Below are 22197 nucleotides of genomic sequence, written 5' to 3' on the forward strand. Positions count from 1 at the left end.
GTCAGACTCACTGAGATGGTATTTAATTAACATGAGGGAATGACTAATGCTCAGAATTTTCAAAAAGATGTTAAATTTATACCTCAGTGATTCATCACAGAGTGCGCAAATGAATTAGAGCAGCTCGGCTGCTAGCTATTGTCATGCAACCTCACTGTAGTTTAAACTTAAGATTTATATCAAGATGTTAAATTTTAAAAAACAAAATAAGAAATAAATCGTGGAGACAGACAGCGGTTTCTGAACAACTGCTGTTAATCCACAGGTGGAGAATCTTTAAACATTAACATCAGTCCAGAAACTCACATTTGCCATATTTGAATAGCCCGATGCATTCAAATCATACATATTTAAGTGGAAGGCAACAATTTAGATAGGTCTCCCTTTTACAGCAAGAATATCGATATCATATTTGGGAAAAACAAATGTCTCCCAAATTTGCTATTTTGAAGCCCAAGTACTGAAAGACTATTTTTTCTCTCCTTCTCTCTCTGTGTGCAGGTGTGTGTGTGTGTGTGTGTGTGTGCGTGCGTGCGTGCGTGTGTGTGTGTGTGTGTGTGTGTGTGTTCAAAGATGTTGAAGATGCTGGTGTTGACATAAAGTCTGTTTACTCCACTGTGCTTCCTCTGTAAAGATTCTGTCCACAGAGACCTCATATGGGGTGAGGGGACCCCTATTCATCTCCTCCCAAATGGGATAGCATCCTCCAAGGGAGAGGGGTGACACAGTCGCTGCCAAGGCGATGGGGAAGTCCTTCTGCTGATAATAGCAGTCGGCGGGGGGAACAACCTCTGCAGGCACCAGGCCAGACAACTGTCAATCAAAGTAACTCTCCTCTTTTTTTCGGTGGCAACAGCCCCTCCTCTCTACGTGCCTCTGTTTCGACCATCTTGGTCTCTCTCCTTCGCAGTAGGCCCACTGAAGGAAATTCTGGACTAAATCTCCAGCCTGGATATCATCACAGTGAACATAATGGGCATGATGTTCTGACAAGGAGTGTTTGGGGAAACCAAAGGAAAAACACCAATTACAGATGTGTAATTGTAAATAATCAGGCTTTTAAAGGGGTCAGCTAATTATGTATGAGAAAGTTACGCAAAAACTGAAAACAAACACTGGAATGTACTCTGCAAAGATATTTTTTAATCTCGTCCCTTAGTGCCGTAGATAACAAATAACAATCAACCATTGTGAATCTCTTTTTACCTAATTAGTAATTACCACGACGATAATTACATGACTGTGCTTGTTTGGCATGAAACAAATTGTTGTGAGAATAAAGTGCATTCCCCCTCTCAATTTAATTTGTATCTCTGAGTCTGTATCATCCAGATATTAATGCTTAAAAAATAAAACGAAGAAATGTGTGCGCATTATTCAAGCAGAAAGAAAACGAGTCAGCCCCCCCCGCCAAAAACAACAACGCAGTCACATTGCCTTGCAGAAAGGGAAAAAGTCTTGTGTTTCATACAAGACTTAATCATAAAAATGTTTTAAGAATTAAATTATTCACTTGGAGGAAAATAGCAAATAGGAAAAAAAAGAAAAGAGAAGAAAAAAAATCAACTGTATGATGACTAAACAGTTTTTGAAAACGCCTACCTGCAGACTGCAGGAGATTGTGGAAAACATATACATTACTATTTCCCTTTTCCCAGATTAACTACAATGTATTTCCTTCCTTGGGGAAGTTAGAGTTGTAGGTTTCAGAATATGTGTACATCACAGAGTCTAGTTACAGGTTTTAATCCACTGCATGTGCAATAAGTGCACCGGAGCATTAAATGCCTATTGGTAGCTTCAACTCTTTATCTTATCTCCTAGTGCTACAGGATTTGTTTTCTCTCATCAGACAGCCCTTTTATGGCATCCTGAATGTGCATGTACACTATGGTTCCAGCTACAGCTTTACCTGTTATCATCTTGTCTTTGCCATTTTATGCTGCCTTAGTGCAAAAGATGTTTTTGTTGTCTTTTTTTTATTTTATTTTGTGTACATTTAAAAAAGCGGAATCTAAGTGGTGATTAAACAACAATTTGAGTGAAAATGCATTTGGGTTTTAGTAACAAACCACTCAATTTGCAGTGGTTATTTGAATTAATTTCCAAAGACATCTTAAATCCAAAGATATCAAGTGAAGTGATACAGTATTTTCTTCTTTATTTAATTTCTTTTTATTTAGGCCAAAGTACAGAAGCTAAATAATTGCAGGGCCAGTAGCTCAATATAATTAGGCTCATTTGTGGAAATGTATCATTTCACAAATGTCCACTTCCCTCAGAGAACTCACTTCATACTGTGCAGCATGTTTCATCCAGCATTGCTTGAAGCCTTCAATTGGACATATGCTTCTTAAACAGTTTTTTTTTCCCTACTGTATGGTTTAATTCTCTAAATGTCCTGGCAATTAGGGTGTGACTTTTGATATAGAAGCCGAAACTAGCTGTTTTCTTTGCAGAATAAAACAAATTTATTCTCACTAAATGAAGACAGCTTGCTACAAATACCTTTAACTGCCTACTCTATAAAATCTTTAATAGAAACTTACTGACTCATGTCACATTCATTGGGCTTGTTGATAAAATCACAACTGTCACCATGGCCCTGTAAAAGTGGGAGAGGTAACGCCATGCTGTTGCTGCAAGCTGTCTAGTAATGAGACGTCACTCCATCAGGGGTGGTGTGTTATGACAACTACTAGAGGCATTTTAGTGGGTTTTTTTGTATGTGTGTGGTTGTGTACAACACATGTGTGCATATATTTGGACACTCATGACCCAAAGCCAACACTGAATAATGCAAATTTCTAGGATTTATTTTTTTTAAGGCCTGTAGTACATTTGCAGTGATGCGCATGAAAATTTTATTGCAAAGAAAGGGAATAGTTAGCACATTACCCTACATTTATTGACAAATGAAACAATCATCGGGAAGAAAAGTGTCACACAAAGAGAAAAAACTCTCACCAGACTCGCGTGAGTTGCCGTAACCCTGCTATGCATTAACCAGTCCCACTGATGTGACTAATCTGCTTCTTTTAAAGGCGAACGTTTTACATTTACAAGTCAGCGTGTGCGTGTGTGTGCGTCTTAACCAGCTGTACATACATAAGGTATTTGCGTGTCTAACAACGGTATGGTATAAAAAGAAACCCCCAGGTCTCATAAAATATATAACACAACCGATCTTGCAGATTTTCCAATTGGAAACATTGGTGCACACAAACTCCATGTGCTCTCACACGCTGCTGCACCATCATGTATTTAAGAACAAGTTTTATAAATTCGACCGTTGGAGTCTGTTGTTCCATTTTATGTCACATTCCTTAGTTGTGCGATATGAGATGGTTCATTTGATTTAAGTGTTACCTAAAAGACTCATTATTTATTGAAATATACACCCTGTTTTCTGTACAAGGTATCCCTTGGTTAAATGCATTTTAAAAATGTGTAATACCCCTGTAGGGATCTGGATTAATGTATCAGATCAAGACGTGAGTTTTATTCCTCACTTTTGTAAATATGCCTATTACAGATAGCATTAGTACTGACCTTGACTTCCTCCCTAAGTCAATGATTGTGACTGTTTAATGTTTCTGCAAGAATTATTATCACAATAGTAATTTAAATCTTATCTTATACAATAGAAAATAATCTCAATTATGGGAAAGTACATTAAATCACACAAAATCAGTTAACCTGTGTTCAAAGGAAAGGAAAGAGAGGATGTAGCATGTAATTCAGCACTCAAATGATATTGGCTAGCCTGTCCTCTCTCATCCTTTCTAGAAACATGTCTTATTCGCCACAGCTCATCGAAACAGCATTTTTACATTCAGCTTTTAGCCTTCAATAGCTTGTGCCCCTTCACATCACCCTCTTTTCAGCTTAGAGGCTCCAGAGATCTGTGGTCCGTTAGCTCTCTCACAGCGTTTCAGCTGACATCACCAAGAACTCATTTTACCAGTCTAGCAAAGTGCCTGGCATCGACAGAACGAACACAGCATTTTCTCATACACAATGGATTCCCCAAACTCACAGAACTGCCGTAATGACCAAGTCTCTCAACCCATGGTGATGGTTGATGTTTGGCTTGCACTGTTGCTGATATTGCCCCCTCCCCCTGCTCTCTCCTTTCAAGTCCACCCATTTGACAAAGTGAAAACAGCAACAAAAACACAAACAAAAACCTCCCCCAAGCTCAGGCATGCACAGCCAAACCTGACATTCTAATTAGTTTTAAAAGTAATTGCTCGAAATGATTAGTTGAGTTGGGCCACTTTCCCTTGTTACCTCTGAATTGGAAATATAATTGTTGCGGACAGTAATTGGCCAGCAATAGACTGTTGGTTATTGTAGTCTGTTGTGGACGGCTGCATCATTACCAAGGCTTGGATGCAGTTCAGCTTTTGAACTACAGTGACCAAAGAGGAACACAAACACACACGCACGCAATGCTCTGCTTCCCCATGCCAGCTCTCCATCACCACTCGGGCCCATGCCCCGCTCTAAGGATCTAAGTTCCTCTTTCTTTGTCCCCTCCCTTTGTTGCTCCTACCCTCATGTACCTTGGGGGCAAATGGACTACTTGTTGAGAGAAAGAAAGGCTGCAAGCTCCGAAGAGGAGAATCGCCAGCTCGTAGATGGAAAAGGGGTGAAGCAGCAGAGAGCCATCGCAGAGAAATGAGACAGGACTCGTGAGTTTGCTTCTTACTTTGAAGAATTATCAACACAGAAAGTTGCAAAGCTGCTCTGGTGAATGACATCCGAGCTTTTTATGTGACACCAACGTGACTACACGTGTCCCATCTGTGTGTGTGTTTGTGTGTTTCTTTGTGTATGCTCTCACTGTTATTGCCAGGATCAGCTTCTGTCTGTTTATGTTTGTTGTACAGAGTTTCCTTTGCTAAATTGTGTGGAAGCCAAACAGCTCCCATCAGTAAACCAGGCAGAAAGGGCTGCGTATCCCGCTACGGGATCCAGGACATGCCAGGGGGACCACATACACAGGCACATACACATACGCACAATGGGAGTACCTTATTCTCCCTGACTCACAAGCACACATCAACTCACTAATTAACTGACAGTTAGCGAGAAAGACAGACACACACTGTATATATGTGAATGTGGGTGTGTGTGTTTGAGTGCAAAAGGTATATACTGATTATGTTAGGATATCACAGAGAAATCAAGATTATTTGGGTTGATAGACTTTCAGCAAAAACTGAGCAAATGTGCATCTTCCAATTATGCATTACTTCTCTCTCTTACACTCAAAGCGATATAGGTCATGGCTGTCAGACTAAGGATTCTGTCATCAGCCCTCACCCTTCCTCCTTTCTCCATCACTCCTAGCCTGAGGGTTGAGTTCCCATACCTCGTCCATTTGGACCCTCAGTAAGTGTACTGTATGTACAGTAGAGACCTCACACCCAATGCACATCTCACCCACCCGTTCCATTAGAGGAAAGAAGCACTCACTCTGTTCACTGCCTTTAGGAGGGGGAGTGGGAACTACGACCAAAGATAGGCTAATGCCCCATACCCTGTTTCAACACAAGCTATACAAGCATAACTTTTAGTATTTACAAGTTCTTATTTCTTTTTTGGAACCAAGCTAAAGTTGCATTTTGCCTTCTAAATAGTCTTTGTTGTTAGTTCTTTTTTAAACTCTTTGATTAGTGGACTGTGAGTATTGACAGCCTGCTGTGTGTGATCATCACAACAAACTGACAGTAGGGAGCTCGATAGCCATCCGACCCAGCCTCCAATACCATCTGTCTACTATGGATCTCTGGAGGTTGACGTCTGTTGGCTTGGGAGATGTACACACCACAAGCCTCAAGGGCTGGCAGAACAGAGTTGAAGGAAGTGTGTATGCCCCAATTGAAGCTGTTCAGTCATCTTCACACACAGAATAGGGACTGGTGGAGTATACCCACTCTTTTTCATGATCTCTTTCACTGTCTTTCTCCCTCCATCCCCCTCTCTCTCACAGAAAAGCAAAAGTGATCAAACGCTACTGTGATGTCTTAATTAAGAAGTACTAACAGGCTTGATTAAAAGAAGAGAATGAAAGGATCCATCAATGAAAGGAGTAATTCCCTTATCAGCTAACTGCAACACAAGTGGACGGGAGAGGAGGGAGCGTAAAGGGAAAGTGAAGAAAGAAAACAGGATGCATCAATAGAATGGGAAATATGCAAACAGAGAAGGAACTGAGGCATGACTGAATTCATACAGCAGCGTGACTGATATCACTTCAACTCCTCAACTTCAATAAAGCATCGACAAGCAAAAGTTCAGCGCAATTAAGACTGGACAGGTTTTCATAAGTGGCCTTCTGCTAGGGAGATATAGCTTGAGAATGAGCATATTTTCGTTTGCATGCAGCACTAACAGAGACATTTGGCTGTCAGGGTAATGCCGCTGCATCTGACCCAAGTTTATTTTTGGGTCACAATCTCCATCATGGGTATGAAAACAAACAAACCAGGCCATTACCAGTGATGGGTGGTTCTCTTACTCTCTTTACCCACACCTCCCGCTCTCCTCTTTCACGTGTCTTTGCACTTTTAAAGGATTCAATTAACCTGAAATGAACTAAGGAATCAAGCAAAAAGATACCGCCTGTCTTCCCTTCACTGCCCTATATTCAGCTTTTCTCCACTCCAGTTCCCTTTTGTCCCATCTGCTCCTTCCAGCTATTTCTCATCTTCCTTTTTCTTAACGTGCAACAGTTTGAGGAAATACAGCAAGAGCGAGGGAGAACCCTGTGCTCAGTTAAAGAAAAAGAGAAATAAAGAAAAGCTTACAATGAAACTAAGAAACGTGTTGTTTCCCAGTCAGATCTTTTCATGAAATCTCCACTGGCTAGAAGAAGAAAAAGGCAAATTTAAGAACTTCGGATTTTAGTAAATACACGAAAGAAAGATAAATACTACATGTTTGTAAAAGACACTTTATCAAGGTAATTTGCTGCTCTGAGAGCAATTGGAAGGCTGGATCATCAGTAATTTGAACACTAAACCAGCTCATAGCCACAAAAGCACAGGCCAGACACAGGAAATACCCTCAGTACCCCCAAAGAAAAAGTTGAAGGTGTTTTTCTGAAATGTTTAATCATCTATGAGATTTTTAACATAAAATAGCAGCAAACAGCCATTTGTTATGGTAAGATGGTATTCTTTGACAGTCAAGTCACACCCTCGATGTCTGCCATAATCAAAAAGCTTGTTACAGCTGCGTGTGCACATTACAGCATCTAAGTCCCTTCACACAAGTGACCTCACATAATGCAGTGTAAAAGGGAGATGACATAGCAGACTACCCCCCAAAATAAACAAGAATTGTAAAAAAGAGAGAGATGTGATTATCCCACTTTAAAACACAAAGCATTGGAATTAATGAAATGATTGTTATCATTATTTTCACCAAAGGATAAATCAGATGAGTGGTTATTGGAGGCAATGTGCCTACTTAAAGGAACTTGCTAATTGGCTTAACTTGGTGACTACATTTATATTTTTATATAGAGGCTTTAAAACACAAAGCATGTGATTTATGCATGAAGTATTTTAGTTATGTATATCTACTCTCTTTAATTTCAGTTCAGTGTCTGCTGCTGTTTCTTGCTGATAATTGTTAGTTTTAGCTCTGCATCATTCAATTTGATTTAGATGTAGTATATACTACCAATGCAATGAGTTTCCACTAAAAACTATTTTTAAAAATGCAAAAAAAGAGGGAACTTCTTTGACACCTCAGAGGTTGTTTACAGGTCTTGCGACGTACCTCTTCAATGTGTGGATTCCAACTGATCTGTGATGTGCCATTTGTTTGAAAATCAACTTTATATGTCTCCGTGTCCTCTTACAGAGGCAGCAGACACACCTCTGCCCCACTGACAACCCACAGCCTGACTTTGCAGTGCTGCATACCTCAGCACAGCTGTCTGTTGTCCGTTTCTTCCGATCTCTATCTCTTCCTGCCTCACTCCCCACTTTGTGCCCACTCAGCATGATAATGATATACACCTCTGCCCAGTCATCTCTTTGTAACTCTGGTACAACTCAAAGTATGACAGCAAAGGCAACATACTGTACATTGCGTATCTGTTTACCCTACCTCAAGGAAAATGCAGCTTAATGCAGTGTTTTTTACATTAATGGCAAAACATTTACTTCAGAGTGCCTCTATACTTGGGGAAATGTGTGACAGACGTACTTAATCCAGTAGACCTGAGGTGGAGTAAATCCGCTATCTTCATCTTTAACCTTGTTAACATTACTTAAATCATAAACAGCTTTTCATCCACGGGGCTTTAGCTACACCAGTGAACAGCCATAGCTCCCTCTATGGGGCAGTATCTTTAAAGGGACACACTAAGATTACTTGTGTCAGCATTCTAGCTTAGCGGTGGCATTGTGTTGACACACAACAGATGAATATAAAATCTTACAAAAAACAAAAATGTGCTTGAAGCAAAGCCCTGCAAAAGTATTTTTTATATACACAAATATAGTACACACACACGCACACGCTCACACAATCTTGAGTGTCCCTCCCAGCAGGCACAATCACACTCAGGCAGATAATTCAGTGTCACAGAGAGCCTTGTCTCTGACCCTCTGGCCCCCTCTAGACAGAGGAAGCAGCTGGACAGGGACCCACGGCTGCCTAGAACTCACTTCCCTTGGGGAGCTTAAAGAAGAAGAGTCCCTCTCTGCCTCAGAGAATGACCAGCTGAGCATCAGTATGCCACTGTACGGCTATGTCCCTGTGTCCAGAAAGGCCTAAGCAGGATGAGAAAGTCTTCAAAATCTGCAGCAGCACAATGCTTTGAGTTAACACCCTGATGAAAAATATATCACAACTAGCTTGGTTTTGCAATTAGATCCATTCTATTCTGTGAATATTCTCTGCCCACAGCTCATAGGATTGGATTTTTTCTTTGTGATTGTGTTTGAATATTTACCTGCTGTTCAGAGGTGCAAACCACATTACTTACAAAAGATTTATTTTACAAAACAAGGACATATAGCTAATGATGTACCCATTTTGCACCCATGATTAGCAATGACTACACCCATTTTTAGGTCTAAGACACATCCATGCAGTTCTGTAAAACCTAGAACCTATACAGTATATGACAAAGGAATGACGTTTTTCCAAGTAGAAATCTGCAGTAGCAGTGATAACCAGTACATGTAAACATACTGAGTGTGAGACTCGATATTTTTAAATGTACGCATGAACACATGCGCACACACACAGAGCCCCTTACTAAGTGCGTATTAATATTGTATGTTTAAATGGGAAGTGCTAAGATTTTTTCAATTGCCTTGGCAGCCTGATGAAATATTAAACATTCAGAGAGTTTTTGTTGTAGCGTAATACCAAGGAAGGGTAAACATGAAATAAATAACGGATTTTAAAGGAAATGTGACACATAATGCTGAAATACTTCCTTTTAGTTCAGACAGATATCACTTTTTCAAGATTTACAAATAGCCAACAAAAAAATTAAATGTACAGTTTTGGTGCATTTCAGCATCACTTAAATAAAGCAACTGAACTCACTCAATAGTAACTTCTGATTCCTGAATAGTGTTTGCACCGTTTGGTATGATTAGGCTTTTAATACATTGACATAGCTGCTATTACTAAGTTGGCTTTAAATCTTATGCATATTTGCCCCTGCCAGCTCTGCCATTAGCAGTTCCACAGAGATGCAGCGTCTCTCGCTACTGCATCTTAATCAAATCTTGAATCTTGATCTTAATCAAATGGGCACGATTAACTTTTTAAAAGAATTAACACTTTTATTCAAAAATGAAAAAGTCAAGAACAAGTACAAATATAAACAAAGCAGACAAGTCAATCTGAGTCCGAGTCGCTCTGAGTTTTAATGATCCGTTCTGTTGGACTTTCACTCAGGGTCCCAAAACTATGTGGTGGCCAGAGCTGTACGGGACAAAGGGCGACAAAGAAAGAATGGATTAAAAGAAAGAGAAGACTGGCATAAGTACAGAATAAAGGTGCTTCTAACCATATTGCACACTTTATCACACGGTGTGACACATTTGCTAATATGAATTTTAATGACACCATTGACATCATAGCAAATCCTGTGATTTCATCAGCTGTCATAGTAGGGCCTCCAGTGGAGTGCTGCTGTCCAATCAGATGGACAGAAGGTTGGCTGACCCGTTTACAGGGTCGTGGTTGATATGACATCCAGTGACACGACAACATAGCAGAATGGAAAGCTAAACAATATGTTGGCTAGGCTTTGGTCAATCAGATGCAGTTGCTTTGAACTTTTAACTGACTCATGGTATTAAATTGTGCTTAAAACAGACATTGTTTGATAATAACAATAATTTAAAAAAATAATAAAAGATTAGAAACACACACACACATATATAGGTTGGCCATGAGCTCAGTCACTAAAACTCTTATAGGAAGAAACTCCACAAATACCCCACACATTTGTTATGCTTTTTTAAATATACATATATGACAATGTAGAGTAGACCTCCCCCATTACCTTTAAGCAAACACGCCCTCGGATGAGGGCATAGGGAATTGGGCCATAGTTCCTTGAGTCAGTAGAATTCCTAAGGTTATCCCCTTCTAGCCACACATGGCCTTTTGGAACCTGGAAACATCGGCACAAAAGGCAAAAAAAAAAAAGTTCATAATGTAAACAACTCCAGTCCACAAAAACAGAATGAGATAGAAGTCTTATAGTCTTAAATTGCACCATTACTCAACTTTAAGAGACAAGTGATTTGATCTCATTTAGCGAGAACCCCTCCCCATATTCCAGACAACCCTCCCTCCTTAGCCTATCTTAACGTTAACCTGCTTGTCCCTCTTTAACCTTGCACCGTCTTAGGAGAGGGGTCATGGGTAACGGGCAGGGTCGGCGAGAAGGGATTTAGAAGAACTTCAAACAGGGTCATTAGGCTGTTGGCTGAGATCTGAGCCCCTTTTACCCAAGGAGGGCAAAGCCAGAGAGAGGCCTGAGATAGCTGGGCAGCAAAAAGAAAGGGAGCAAGAGAGGAAGAGAGAGAATGAGGGAGAGCTAAGCTGCGGCTAGCAGCAGTGTCCAAGGGTCTCCACCGCAGTCCGACCTGCCAGTGGGGCGGTCATCCGAGCGCTCTCTAATTCACAGTGACACCAATTATGATTAATCTCATCACTTTAGGAGAGTGGGCTTGTCAAGTCCCTAATTAAGTGCGCTGTCCTCCCTATATGTGCAGACAGGATCAACAACACATTATATTGTCATAATGGGCATCACAATCCGCGAGTCTATTTTTGTGTTGCCTAACTTTTTAACGGCAAAAGTACTCTGGAGGAAGAGAATAACGTGAATAAAGACAGAATATTATCCGCACTGAGGTGACGTCACATCTTTCCCTCTGTATTCCTTATCAGTCGGCTCTCTGATTAGAGTCTTGAGTACTACTGTGGGATGCTGCATTTCATTTCATATTTGATAATTGAGACAGATGATGTGACATAATCACAAGCCAGTGACACGTTGACCTAACACGAGGTAAACAACTCACTGAATAACGACGACACAAATGAATATCATTAAAGGAGTCATCTGAGAACCATATGTCAGCATGCTGGATTCTCACCATTACACCTCATTAACATGGTAACATATGCTGGCTCCCAAGCACAGGAAAAAGAAACACAACCGTTTGTCATCTGCCAAATCAGAACCCCCCGTTTCTCCACATTCTCATCTTTTTTAAAAATATTATCTCTACTGTGCTTATCTTAAAGGTTACTTAGTCAGTACCTCTTAAGAATTTGTGCGTAGTGTAAAAATCATTGAAAAGCAAAAACTCCTGATGGCAAAATTTCTATTTAAAGGCCTAATCAAAAACACTGATTCAGACCAGCAACGTCTGACTGACAACAGCACTTTGTTTCAGCGTTTATGAATCAAACCAAAACCTGAGTAAAGTCTGACTTTAAAGATCCACTAGGCAGTATTTCACCAAGTGAAAAAGTGAAGAGGTCTGAAACTTGAACCTGCTGCACTGCGACCAGCATGAGGATGAACGCTTATTCATATCACTTTGTAGGTGTGTGAATAATCCAAAGGAAAAAAAAATTAAAAAAAATAAATTAGCAGGTCAAGAGAAAATCTCTTAATTACAATGAAATGGATGCAAGATAGTCACAAACCAAACAATGCACATTTCAAAGAGTGTTTTTCAAAGAAAACTGCAGTTTCAGGCACAGGTAAAGAGAAGACTATGAGGAACGCTCGATTTCTTTTTGGGTACACATCAAGGTTGTAATTAAGATGTTTCTCTGTCCACAGGGTGTTGACATAAACCAGTAATTTGTCATTTTACCACATAATAGCACCAACATGTTTGATTTTGACAGAGGAGCCGTTATCAACAAATGTCATTTCTAACCACATGTATTTCCAAAAATCCTGTTAGGCTCAAAACCAGAGCTGTTGCAGTTAGAGGCGGAGTCACTTTGATCAGCTCCGCCTGCGACTCTGGTGTGATGGATGGCAATGACTGCACCCATCCTGTGGTTGCAGGTTGGGTTGACGCCAGGCATTGTGTAGCTGTCAGAGACATGTCGAGAAGAGCTGAAACAGGAGCTGTATTCACTGTGGTGGTGTGTTGTTTAACAGCTACACCATTAAAGTGCTCATTATGTTAACATGATTGGGGTGGGGAATTATGTTAAAGCTTAATACAGGAATACTGAGTTCATCTTTCATCATATTGCTCTGTCTATCTTTACTGCAAAGAACAGAAAGCATAGCGTCATTTCATCGCTCTTATTTCTTGTCTCTCCATCTCTGGTATAATATTAGGGATCAAGTGTCATTGTTTTGACACAATAGCTCTGACACAGAAATCATTCCTAAAAGGTGACAGGGCAATTAGTGTGTTGTTGGATAGCTGAGGGTGGAGAGGGCCTGCCTGTCTGTCAGAACAGAAAATGAGGTGTTGACAGGGTGTAACACTCCCTTCCAAAATTCATCTTTACAGGTCCACCCATAATGCCTCACACTATTGTAATAATCACACAAACAGATCTATCCATCTGCTGGTGGGTAAAAAGCACCAAACACACATACTTATATATATATATATATATCGCATATGCACTTTGTACAACAGTGTGTAAATACTGCCTCTCTTTTCTCCAACCACCCCACAGGTTGCAGCTTGAGTGAAAGCTGCAAATATATATATATATATATATATATATATATATATATATATATATATATATATATATATATATATATACACACATACATATATACATACATATACACACACACACATATATATATAAAGAGAAAATATATACATATCCTTTTTCATCCAGTGAATGCCGCTTACAGGCCTTGTGTCTTAAGTCTTTTAAATACACAACAGATTTAAAAACCATGCAAGATAAAAATCTTCGGTTCACACATACACACAGACCCACACACACACAGCCTCCCGCCCATCAGTCTGTCCATTCGGCTGGCACTAACTCTAACAGGCTTCAGAGAGATTGCAGGCCTGAGCTGTGGGTGTTGGGGAGAGTAGTAATAGAAAAGCAATGACAGTGGTTTCAGCAGCAGAACCCCTGTTCACTCTCTGGTTTTATCACTGTTCTGAGGAAATATAGGTGTTGTCAAAACTGATATTTTGACCAATGACACAAAATGGATGTGTGTGGTCTAAAATGTAAACAACAGGATGATAGCCTATAGACTGTGGTACACACAAAGAATAAGCGAGGGACAGTTTTGCATTATGCATAGAGATTCTGCTTGTCATTTTTAGGGTGAAACAAACTATCAAGTGTTTTGCTGTAAACACCTTCTTCAATCACTTTCTATTTGCACTGTATCTTTTTAACCTTTTTTTCCCTTTCAAAGACAGTCACTGAGTTGTGGTTGTTTGAAGTAAAACTGCAAAGCCGCCACCAGAAACCTTACTTGGTAAATCAGGTAATCGCAATATGTATAAGAAAAGCAGCTAAGAAGCATGACATCTTCAGAAAATGTGGGCGTAATGATGATGATCGTGATGAAAAGATACTTACATATGTGTGGGTCTTGAACAAATCTGATGGGGAACTTGTGCAGACCTTGTCACCCTCCAATCCAATTACCCTTTTACAAATGTTCATATTTGGGTCAAATGGACTTTTTGCAATGACTATATCACCCCTGAAAGGAAACCATAAAACACGATTATTTAATAAGAAAATGCAAAAAATCCCATATGATCTAAGACACCATTTGAAATGACTAGTAGGATATTAGTATTGTTGTGCTTTCTTTTATTTTTAGGGGGAAAAAGCAGAGAAATGGTCACAAATCAAGCAGTGAATCACAAATGCACACTGAAATGTTAAAATGTGTGCTATAAATATTCTAAAATGCTTGCTGTCATCTTTTTTTCCCCGACTGCATAAACTAAGTGCAACCTACTTTTGTATTTTGCAAAGATGCCGACTCATCCGTTCAGAGAAGACAATATCCTCGTTGACAATGGTGGGCTCCATGGATGGACCAGAACACTGAATAAAAGCCAAAAAAAATTCTTTCTTAATTATTTCTTGTAAAAATAAAAAAAAGTCATTAAATCTGTAATCTTTTAATACGAACCACGACTAACTCTCCAATGTATTCAAAAGCACAGTGTGCAATGCAGCCATACTGGATTGTGTAGCCCACAAAACCAAAGGTCTTCCCCAGCACACGGCGGAACATCTCAACCTACAGAAGAAAGCAGCCATGGATTATAATGCACTGTCATCGAAGTACATGCTTGATCCATTTATGGTAGGCTTATGTTCTTTATGGGATTTCTAAAAACAAAAGCTGTTTTAGGGTTAATGCTTGAAGGTGTGGACAAGGTTGTCACAGTTGGCCTACTGCTAAGATGGCACATTCTATGGTGTTTCATTCACAGAGGCTGAGCGGCCAGTTCACACCAGAAAACTGCCCTGAACTTTGATCCTGCGTAGGATGGACCAATCAACACCTTGTGCTCAGGTGATGGACAAACACAGAAGCTGTGACACATCCAGCCAAGCAGCTCTGCACTGTCGGCAGCTAGTCCCTGACACTGTGCTGCCTCCATCACCACCACAGTCATTAGAGTAGTTATCAACTTCTGTCAGCACCATAGAAACAAAAAGACACCAAAAGCACCCAAACAACTGCCCTGCAAACACTGCCACATGAACACACACAATGAGCACCCATGTGTCTTCTAAGCAAACATCCCAGGCACACTTAGGTTATTGACTTTTACTCAAGCTGCAACCTGTGGGGTGGTTGGAGAAAAGAGAGGCAGTATTTACACACTGTTGTACAAAGTGCATATGTGAGCCCACACACACACACACACCCCTGCGTAAACACAAATGCAAACTGAAGAACAATAGATACAGCTTGGTTTTGATGTTAGCCTGCACCTCAAACATTTTCTTTTAGCTCACGCCGCTGTCCTGCCAGTCCACCACAGGGTAAAGAAATCTTCATTTCCATCTCTTCTTTTCCTCCTGTCTCTTTCCCTCTTTCTCTCTCCATGTCTTCTCTCCCTCCCAGGGTATTATTAACCAAAGCAAGCAGAGCGGAAACCAAAGCCCCAAATCCTCAGAGCTCTGGGAATGACTTCCCAAAGATGGACAAGGATTAGACCCCCGATTTCTCCTTTGCCCCCACCACCTCCACTCCCTTTCTCCCCAGGTTCTCAACAGACCGGGTGTCAGGTGGCTCTCCCAGCCCTGCCAAAGGTGTTACCCCTAATCCCATTACCCTCCTCCACTCCTCTCCACTCTCCACTCTCACACACACACACAATGCTCTCTCATTCATTCTAACTATACATCACCTATTATACCCTCTATTCTTTTATCCCTAGCATGGTTTGTCTCTGGTCTATTCACCAACCTTTCTGATCCAAAAAAGAGCAACTCCATCCTTTCACCTCCCTCTGTGCTGCTACTCTGTTTCTTTCCCCGATCACCACTGGCAACCCTCTGCTTTTCACTACTACTTCAAATGACAAAGCTTGAGCAGGTGAAGGGAGACATATACAGTCAGGACAGGGCCCAGATGAAGTGCCCTCTTCCACTTGCAGCTTGCTCCGGTCTTGTTCTGTTCCACAGGAACTATAAACTCAGTCCTCCCCCAGCTGGTACAATAACACCTCTGGCCCCATAATTCCTCTGTTGGGATGCAAATGGTCTAAAGGTTAATGTGAACCTCAGGTCTGCACGAAAGCAACATGTTCATCTATATTCGTCTAGCTCTCAGCTTACTCCACCAGGTTCTCTGCCATTCTGTTACTGTATTGCAGTCTCAGACATGATCTCACATGTGCTCTTCCCTCTGCTAGACCAGGGATCAGGAATCTTTGTTAGCACTTATTCTCAAAGCACAGTGGACAGCCTCCCGTACAGCTGCCCTCATATCTCTGTTTCATCACCCCCCTCCATTCCAGCATGCATTCATCATAGGTAGGGATTAAGGGACTTTGCATAACAAGATCACACGGCCAGTGACTGATATCAAGAGAGTCCATATGCAGCCGGCTGGTTTTCTGAGGCACCCTCTGTCATTGATAGTGTGTGTCTGTGCGTGTGCATGTGGTGTGTTGGTGTGTCAATGTGCACAGAGAATAGCATTACCTATGTGTTTCATGGCAAGTGTATATGTTAGCTGCAGAGACTCCACTGGGATTCAGAACAAGGTGGACATCCACAGAGACCTCTGATGTGATCTCTATTAGCTCTAAATCCCCTGGGCAAAGAGTCAGATAACCCACACTATCTCGGTCTTCTAATAACCAGCGCATGTTTATTAGGGGGATATCAACATTAAATGAATGCTGTATTACAGCTGTAAATTCACAAAAAGTCTCACTGTTAATCCAGGATTACATGCCAAACATGTTCATGGGAAAAAAAAAAAAAAGCTAGTGTGGCGCTCGCTGCAGAACCATCTGTGGCCATTGGCCTCCCATTGTCACAGAACAGTGCTACAGTGAGGAGAAAGGGGGAGCCCAAATGAGTAGCTTTTGATGGAAACATTTCATTGTGTGTTTAACTCTGTGATCTTACTCCTGAAGAAGCCCTGCTCATTCAGAGCAGAAATCATAAGTAGATGAATTAGGAGGGGGTGAATTCTGCTATACCAAATATGAGCATAAAGTGCTGCAGCAGTGGAAAAGCCTATCAGGACATTTAAACCTCTGTCAAAAACATTATTAGTCCAAAATTTGAGAACACATACATAAAAAAGGGTTCCTGAATATTGCAATGACAACAAGGAGAAAGAAATAAAAGCCAATCAAAAAAAAAAGTGTTTCCAATGTTTTCTCTTTAATTTCAGCAAAAGTAATGCTGCTTCAGTACTATCAGCTTACTAATGGATCGACATGAGATGTTTCTTAAAGGTTGTAATTAAGAAACTGAACTATATTATGTATTTGCTTGGAAAAAACATAGGGGGAAAACGCCTCAAAAATGAAGATAATCAGTGAAATGATTCCACTGCAGATTTGTTTCAATTAGAGTCTGCCAATATATGAACAGTAAACAAACAAACAAAAAAAACAACCCCAGAGAAAAACAGCCAAAAGCCAATAAAAGCTTATCACAACTGACACCTAATTAAACTCATATTATTGAAGCCATAAGGAAATATTCAGAAAGGAATTACGGCTACTAGTCTCAAGAGATTTGACCCTGCCATGGCTGAATAGTGTTAATTGATATACATGGCCAGTCTATTAGAGCCACAAAGGGAATTTCAATCCAAACAGCACACAAGGGCCTTGCGGTGGACTTCTTACACAACTAAATTAGGAAAACATGGGCTGAGAGAGAACTGGGCAACAGGGGGGCTAAGAGGCTTACGAGCCCCTTGTCAGATATTCTTCTTCTCCCTAAGGATCCCAGATGGAAGGGAGTCTGGAGAAGCAGGCAGAGCAGAGACGGGATGAATCCTACCTCTGATGTCTTCCTCTGGGCAGCAGAAGGCAGGGGAGGGTGGGGCATAAGTCCTGTTGCGCAGAGCTTGACTTGATCTTAATGTGAGCTATAAAAAGGAGGAGGCTTGGCAACACAGGGGGTCTGTTTCAACTATCAGTGCAATCACAGATAATCCTGCTGATTTAAACACAGACACCTGGCTTGATGGGGAGTGACAGATGTAAAAGTCCCAGTCACTGAGTACCATGTCTGGTCCCCATCTCTCCTAGGTCTGCCTTCTATCAGAAGCTTAATTGAAGGGACTGATCTCCATATTGCTCTTTTCATTGTTGCTAACGGCAACACAGCCGTGACACAGCTGAGCGAGGTTACTATTTGGGGCCGAGGATTTAAACCTGCAATCAATGGGTCAACCAGAGCAAATAATAGCAAAGTGATATGAATACAACTGCTATGAATTGAAAGGAAGTGTAGGTTGACAGAGTCCCTGGCCAATAATACTGAATGGGGGAAAAAAATCAGTCACTAAGCCTTATTGTGCAGAGCACAAGTGATTGTGTTGTGCTGGCCTTGTGCTGACAGATTTTATCTGGTGTTGTATCACATTCACAAAGTCGCTTGGGTTATGCACTGTCCAGCTAATGAAATGGCCTTTTATATTTTAACAACTACTGACAGGAACCTCAACTGTAAAGCAAACCTACAATTTTTAAAAATGCGATTTCCTTTGACTCATGTTTCCATACTTTCTACGTCCCTTTTGTATAGGTCAGCTAAATATGACTCACTGTATTTTAAAACTACATCTGTAGAAAAAAAAAACCAGGAAACCGAAATAAAGCTATTCAAAATATGGGATGGTGAATACATGGAAAAAGGCAAATCCTTAGACAAAATTAGTTGTGTACAAGACCTGTCCTATGCTGATTGCACTTGTTCCTTTAGAATAATGCTTTTCTTTCAGTGTTAACAAAACAAATATGTGCATGTTGATGATAATCTTGCATCCTCCCAACACACAAACGGAGCCGCTTCTCGCAGTTCAATGCTGATGGCAGAATTAGACTAAAGAAATCCAAACAGTCAAACCAGGAAAGGTCTGACATGTTATGACTGCTGCCATTATATTGCTCAATCAGATACAGATTAAAATGACAAAAACACCACAGAAAAACACTAGATCACACTTTGAAAGGGGGGAAATTTGTGCTATTTTTTCTGCAGTTAGACTGCTTTGTGTACACTATCATACACTGAAGAGTGCAACAGAGCCAAAGGCTTAAACTGAGATTTAAGAGAATTAAAAAGGAGATGAAAGGAAATGTACAGAGAATGTAGGGAAAGAGACGCATTCATACATCCCGCAAGTTGCACTGCTGAAGCAGGTCCTCCTCCTTTTGAGACCCAGGCCAGTCAGCGCATCTTATTTGCCTCATATAGGCTTACCACAATGCCCAGCGTTGTCAGTCATGATATATTCCCTTGGTCCCCTGTCAGCACACATAAATCTCACAGTGCTGTCAAAACAGCAGGACTGTCTGCTGAGAGCATTTGTAAAGTGAGCAGTTGGGCAATTGTTTCCTCTGGAGCATCACAGCATCCTGCGATCTTATGCTGCCTCTGGCCTCTCTCTGCCACACAAACCTTTTTGCAGATGTCTTAAGGATCACACCATTCACTCACCAGTCAACTTTTCCTAACACTAGCTTTTCCTAACAAAACAGTAGGAGTTCTTCACAAAATAGTTTTTGTCATGAACTGCCAAATTCACATTTTGAATTCTCTGGAAAAGCACAAATGCTCCTGATATTATTCAATCCCATTCAAATTTCCCACGGCAGTGTGACAGTGAACTAGCATGCAGAATATGAGTACCTTGAAATCAAAGGAACTTACTGCAATTTATCAGCTTTTTATGTTATTATATATGTATCTGCCAAAAACCCATGTGCATTACACTCTACATAAAAGTGTAAATCTACCCTAAAAACTGACTTCTGATCACACTAAAGCAGTCAAACTATACTTAATTATTGTAAATTAATCCTACTGGCAACAGAGATGCAAACAGCTACTTGAGCATGTTGAATAAAATTAAAAATAAACTAATTAGGTGCAAGGGTTTTTGGAAGAATAACAGTAATATAATTTTTGATAATGCCTTCAATTCCAGATAAAGGCTAACACAAATGTCTCCTATTCCATTATTTACCTTCACCTTCAACGGCCACAGTCATAAATACATTTGACATGAGAAACAGATTACAGGTTGGGACAGGGGCATGTGTACTATTATGTTATATCACATTGATCTCAGTTACTGGATATTGTTTTAGGGTTGGGAAACTAAGAAAAACATTTTTCATGCTATTGCTTGATGTAGTTTTTTACTGGCTTCCTGGGGCCTCTTCTTTAATCTGCAAATATTTTCCAGTTGTTGTCTGGTCTTGATTGCACAAAGGCCAGTTTAACACTGGGTCTGTGGAGCTATACTTTTATAATCTATGATTTGATACTACTTGCTGAAAAAAAGCAAGGCCTCCCTTGAAAAGGTTGTTGTCTATGGGGTGGCTGCAGCTCAGGTGGCAGAGCGCTTAACCAGGTTTGTGGTTTGATCCCAGTCTGCTCCAGTCTGCATGCCAAATATCCTTGGGCGAGATACTAACACCAAGTTGCTCTCTGAAGCACTTGTTGTTGATTGATTTGTTGCTAGTTGTCCTTTTGCTTTTGAACACACAACCTTTTATTCTTTTAAAGTCCCTGTGTTAATTTCTGGCATAAAATTAAAACATAAATTGGGCTTGAATACTTTGAAAATCCTTACATCAAGATGGCCATCCTTTAATGCAAAACAGAATATAAAAACAACAAATCACTACTACAAATATTGTGATGTACTTTTTTACAGCACAATAGAGAACTGTGCAAGCCTCAAGTCCCATAATTTAATGGGAAAATGGTAAATAGGTACAGTTTGAGCAAACATGCTCAAACATACAATATATAGATATATATAATACAATATATAAGCACCCCCCCCCCCCCCAAAAAAAGCGTTTGAAAGTCAACATTTGGTATGACCACCTGTATTCTTCAACACAGACTGAATTCTCTTAGACAAGCTTTCTTTCATTAGTCTCCAGGAATAGTTTTACATCTTCTTAAAAGTTCTTTTTTTGGATGTTGGCTGCCTTTTGTATCATTCTCTGACAAGATGACCCCACACTAATTCAGTAATGTTGAGGTCCAGGCTCTGGGCTGGCCAGTCAATGACTGATATTGCGCGTTTTCTGTGTTCATAATTCCATCAATCTTGAAAAGATCCCCTACAGCACTGGCTGCATGCAGCTTCAAACCACAACAGAGCCTCCGCCGTATATTTTAAAGATACCTGTATATGTTCATCGGTGTACCCTTCTCTTGACCTCTATACATAATGATAATTTGAACTAAAAATTAAAAATTTGGATTCATCATTTGACAATACCTATTGCCACTGATTTTCAGTCCAGTCTTTGTGTAATTTAGCATACCTCCGCTTTTTATCCGTTTCCCTTCATTAGGAATGTCTTCTTGACAGCCACCCTTCCAGTGAGATTATTTTTAAGTATTTTTTTTTTAACCATTGCTTATGGACATGACTTTCAGATACAATAAATCTCCTGTAGATATTGAGGAGTGGCTTAATACCGCAACACATTATCGTACATTATCACGAAATATTCATATTATTTAGAATTTCAACGTAATGCATTTGTGTATTAAATTACAAAACGATTTAAATAGTCTCTTTTACAAATATTTTAACACTGTATAGTATAAAGGTAAAGCAATTCAGTTTAAGCTGCTTAACATACAAGTATTGTCATTCATTAACGTATTTATAAAACACAATGTTCAGATTTAGTGTAACGAGGTCATAATCAGGAGACGCGATATACTTTTAGGGACTGAGCGACTTCTGAATAACTCCTGTTATAATAACAACAACAGATAAGCTTAGGTTTTTGTAGAAAAATATAAAAACAAGACATTTAAACTATATAATGAGTAGAGTTGTACTCACTTTGTAGCGTGTGACTAAAAGCTCTCACCGGGCACTTACAATAACAGTTGAACTTCCCTTTTACGACTTCCAGGAGCGGCACTGTAACAACAGCGGATGTCATTGGTTGAGCCTCA

The 22197-nt window shown here is 40.2% G+C and overlaps 1 protein-coding gene and 1 long non-coding RNA gene across 2 annotated transcripts; one reads left to right on the forward strand and one right to left on the reverse strand.

The window, feature by feature from the left end:
* The first annotated feature begins 2921 nt into the window (after positions 1-2921).
* Positions 2922-6486, forward strand: LOC309711383. Its single transcript, XR_014277957.1, has 3 exons — positions 2922-4697; positions 5283-5400; positions 6002-6486. It is a non-coding gene; the product is annotated as an uncharacterized lncRNA (long non-coding RNA).
* Positions 6487-9445: 2959 nt separating this feature from the next.
* Positions 9446-22188, reverse strand: immp1l (inner mitochondrial membrane peptidase subunit 1). Its single transcript, XM_082522115.1, has 6 exons — positions 22082-22188; positions 14678-14788; positions 14501-14589; positions 14110-14236; positions 10556-10666; positions 9446-9969 (listed from the first exon to the last, which is right to left on the reverse strand). Exons 2-6 carry the CDS (start codon positions 14780-14782, stop codon positions 9883-9885), a joined length of 519 nt encoding a protein of 172 aa, XP_082378241.1. The 5' UTR covers positions 14783-14788; positions 22082-22188; the 3' UTR covers positions 9446-9882.
* Positions 22189-22197: the final 9 nt, after the last annotated feature.

The sequence above is a fragment of the Aulonocara stuartgranti genome (assembly GCF_965226115.1).
Source record: "Aulonocara stuartgranti genome assembly, chromosome: 1".
NCBI lineage: Eukaryota > Metazoa > Chordata > Actinopteri > Cichliformes > Cichlidae > Aulonocara > Aulonocara stuartgranti.

What these genes read in the sequence shown, in the direction of transcription:
- immp1l (XM_082522115.1), bottom strand. Translation starts at nt 14,782, where the DNA reads ATGTTCCGCCGTGTGCTGGGGAAGACCTTTGGTTTTGTGGGCTACACA. An exon ending in ACATTGGAGAGTTAGTCGTG is followed by an intron (nt 14,590 to 14,677) that starts GTTCGTATTAAA and finishes GCTTTTATTCAG; the next exon opens with TGTTCTGGTCCATCCATGGA. An exon ending in TGTTCAAGACCCACACATAT is followed by an intron (nt 10,667 to 14,109) that starts GTAAGTATCTTT and finishes CGATGTTTCCAG; the next exon opens with GTTCCAAAAGGCCATGTGTG.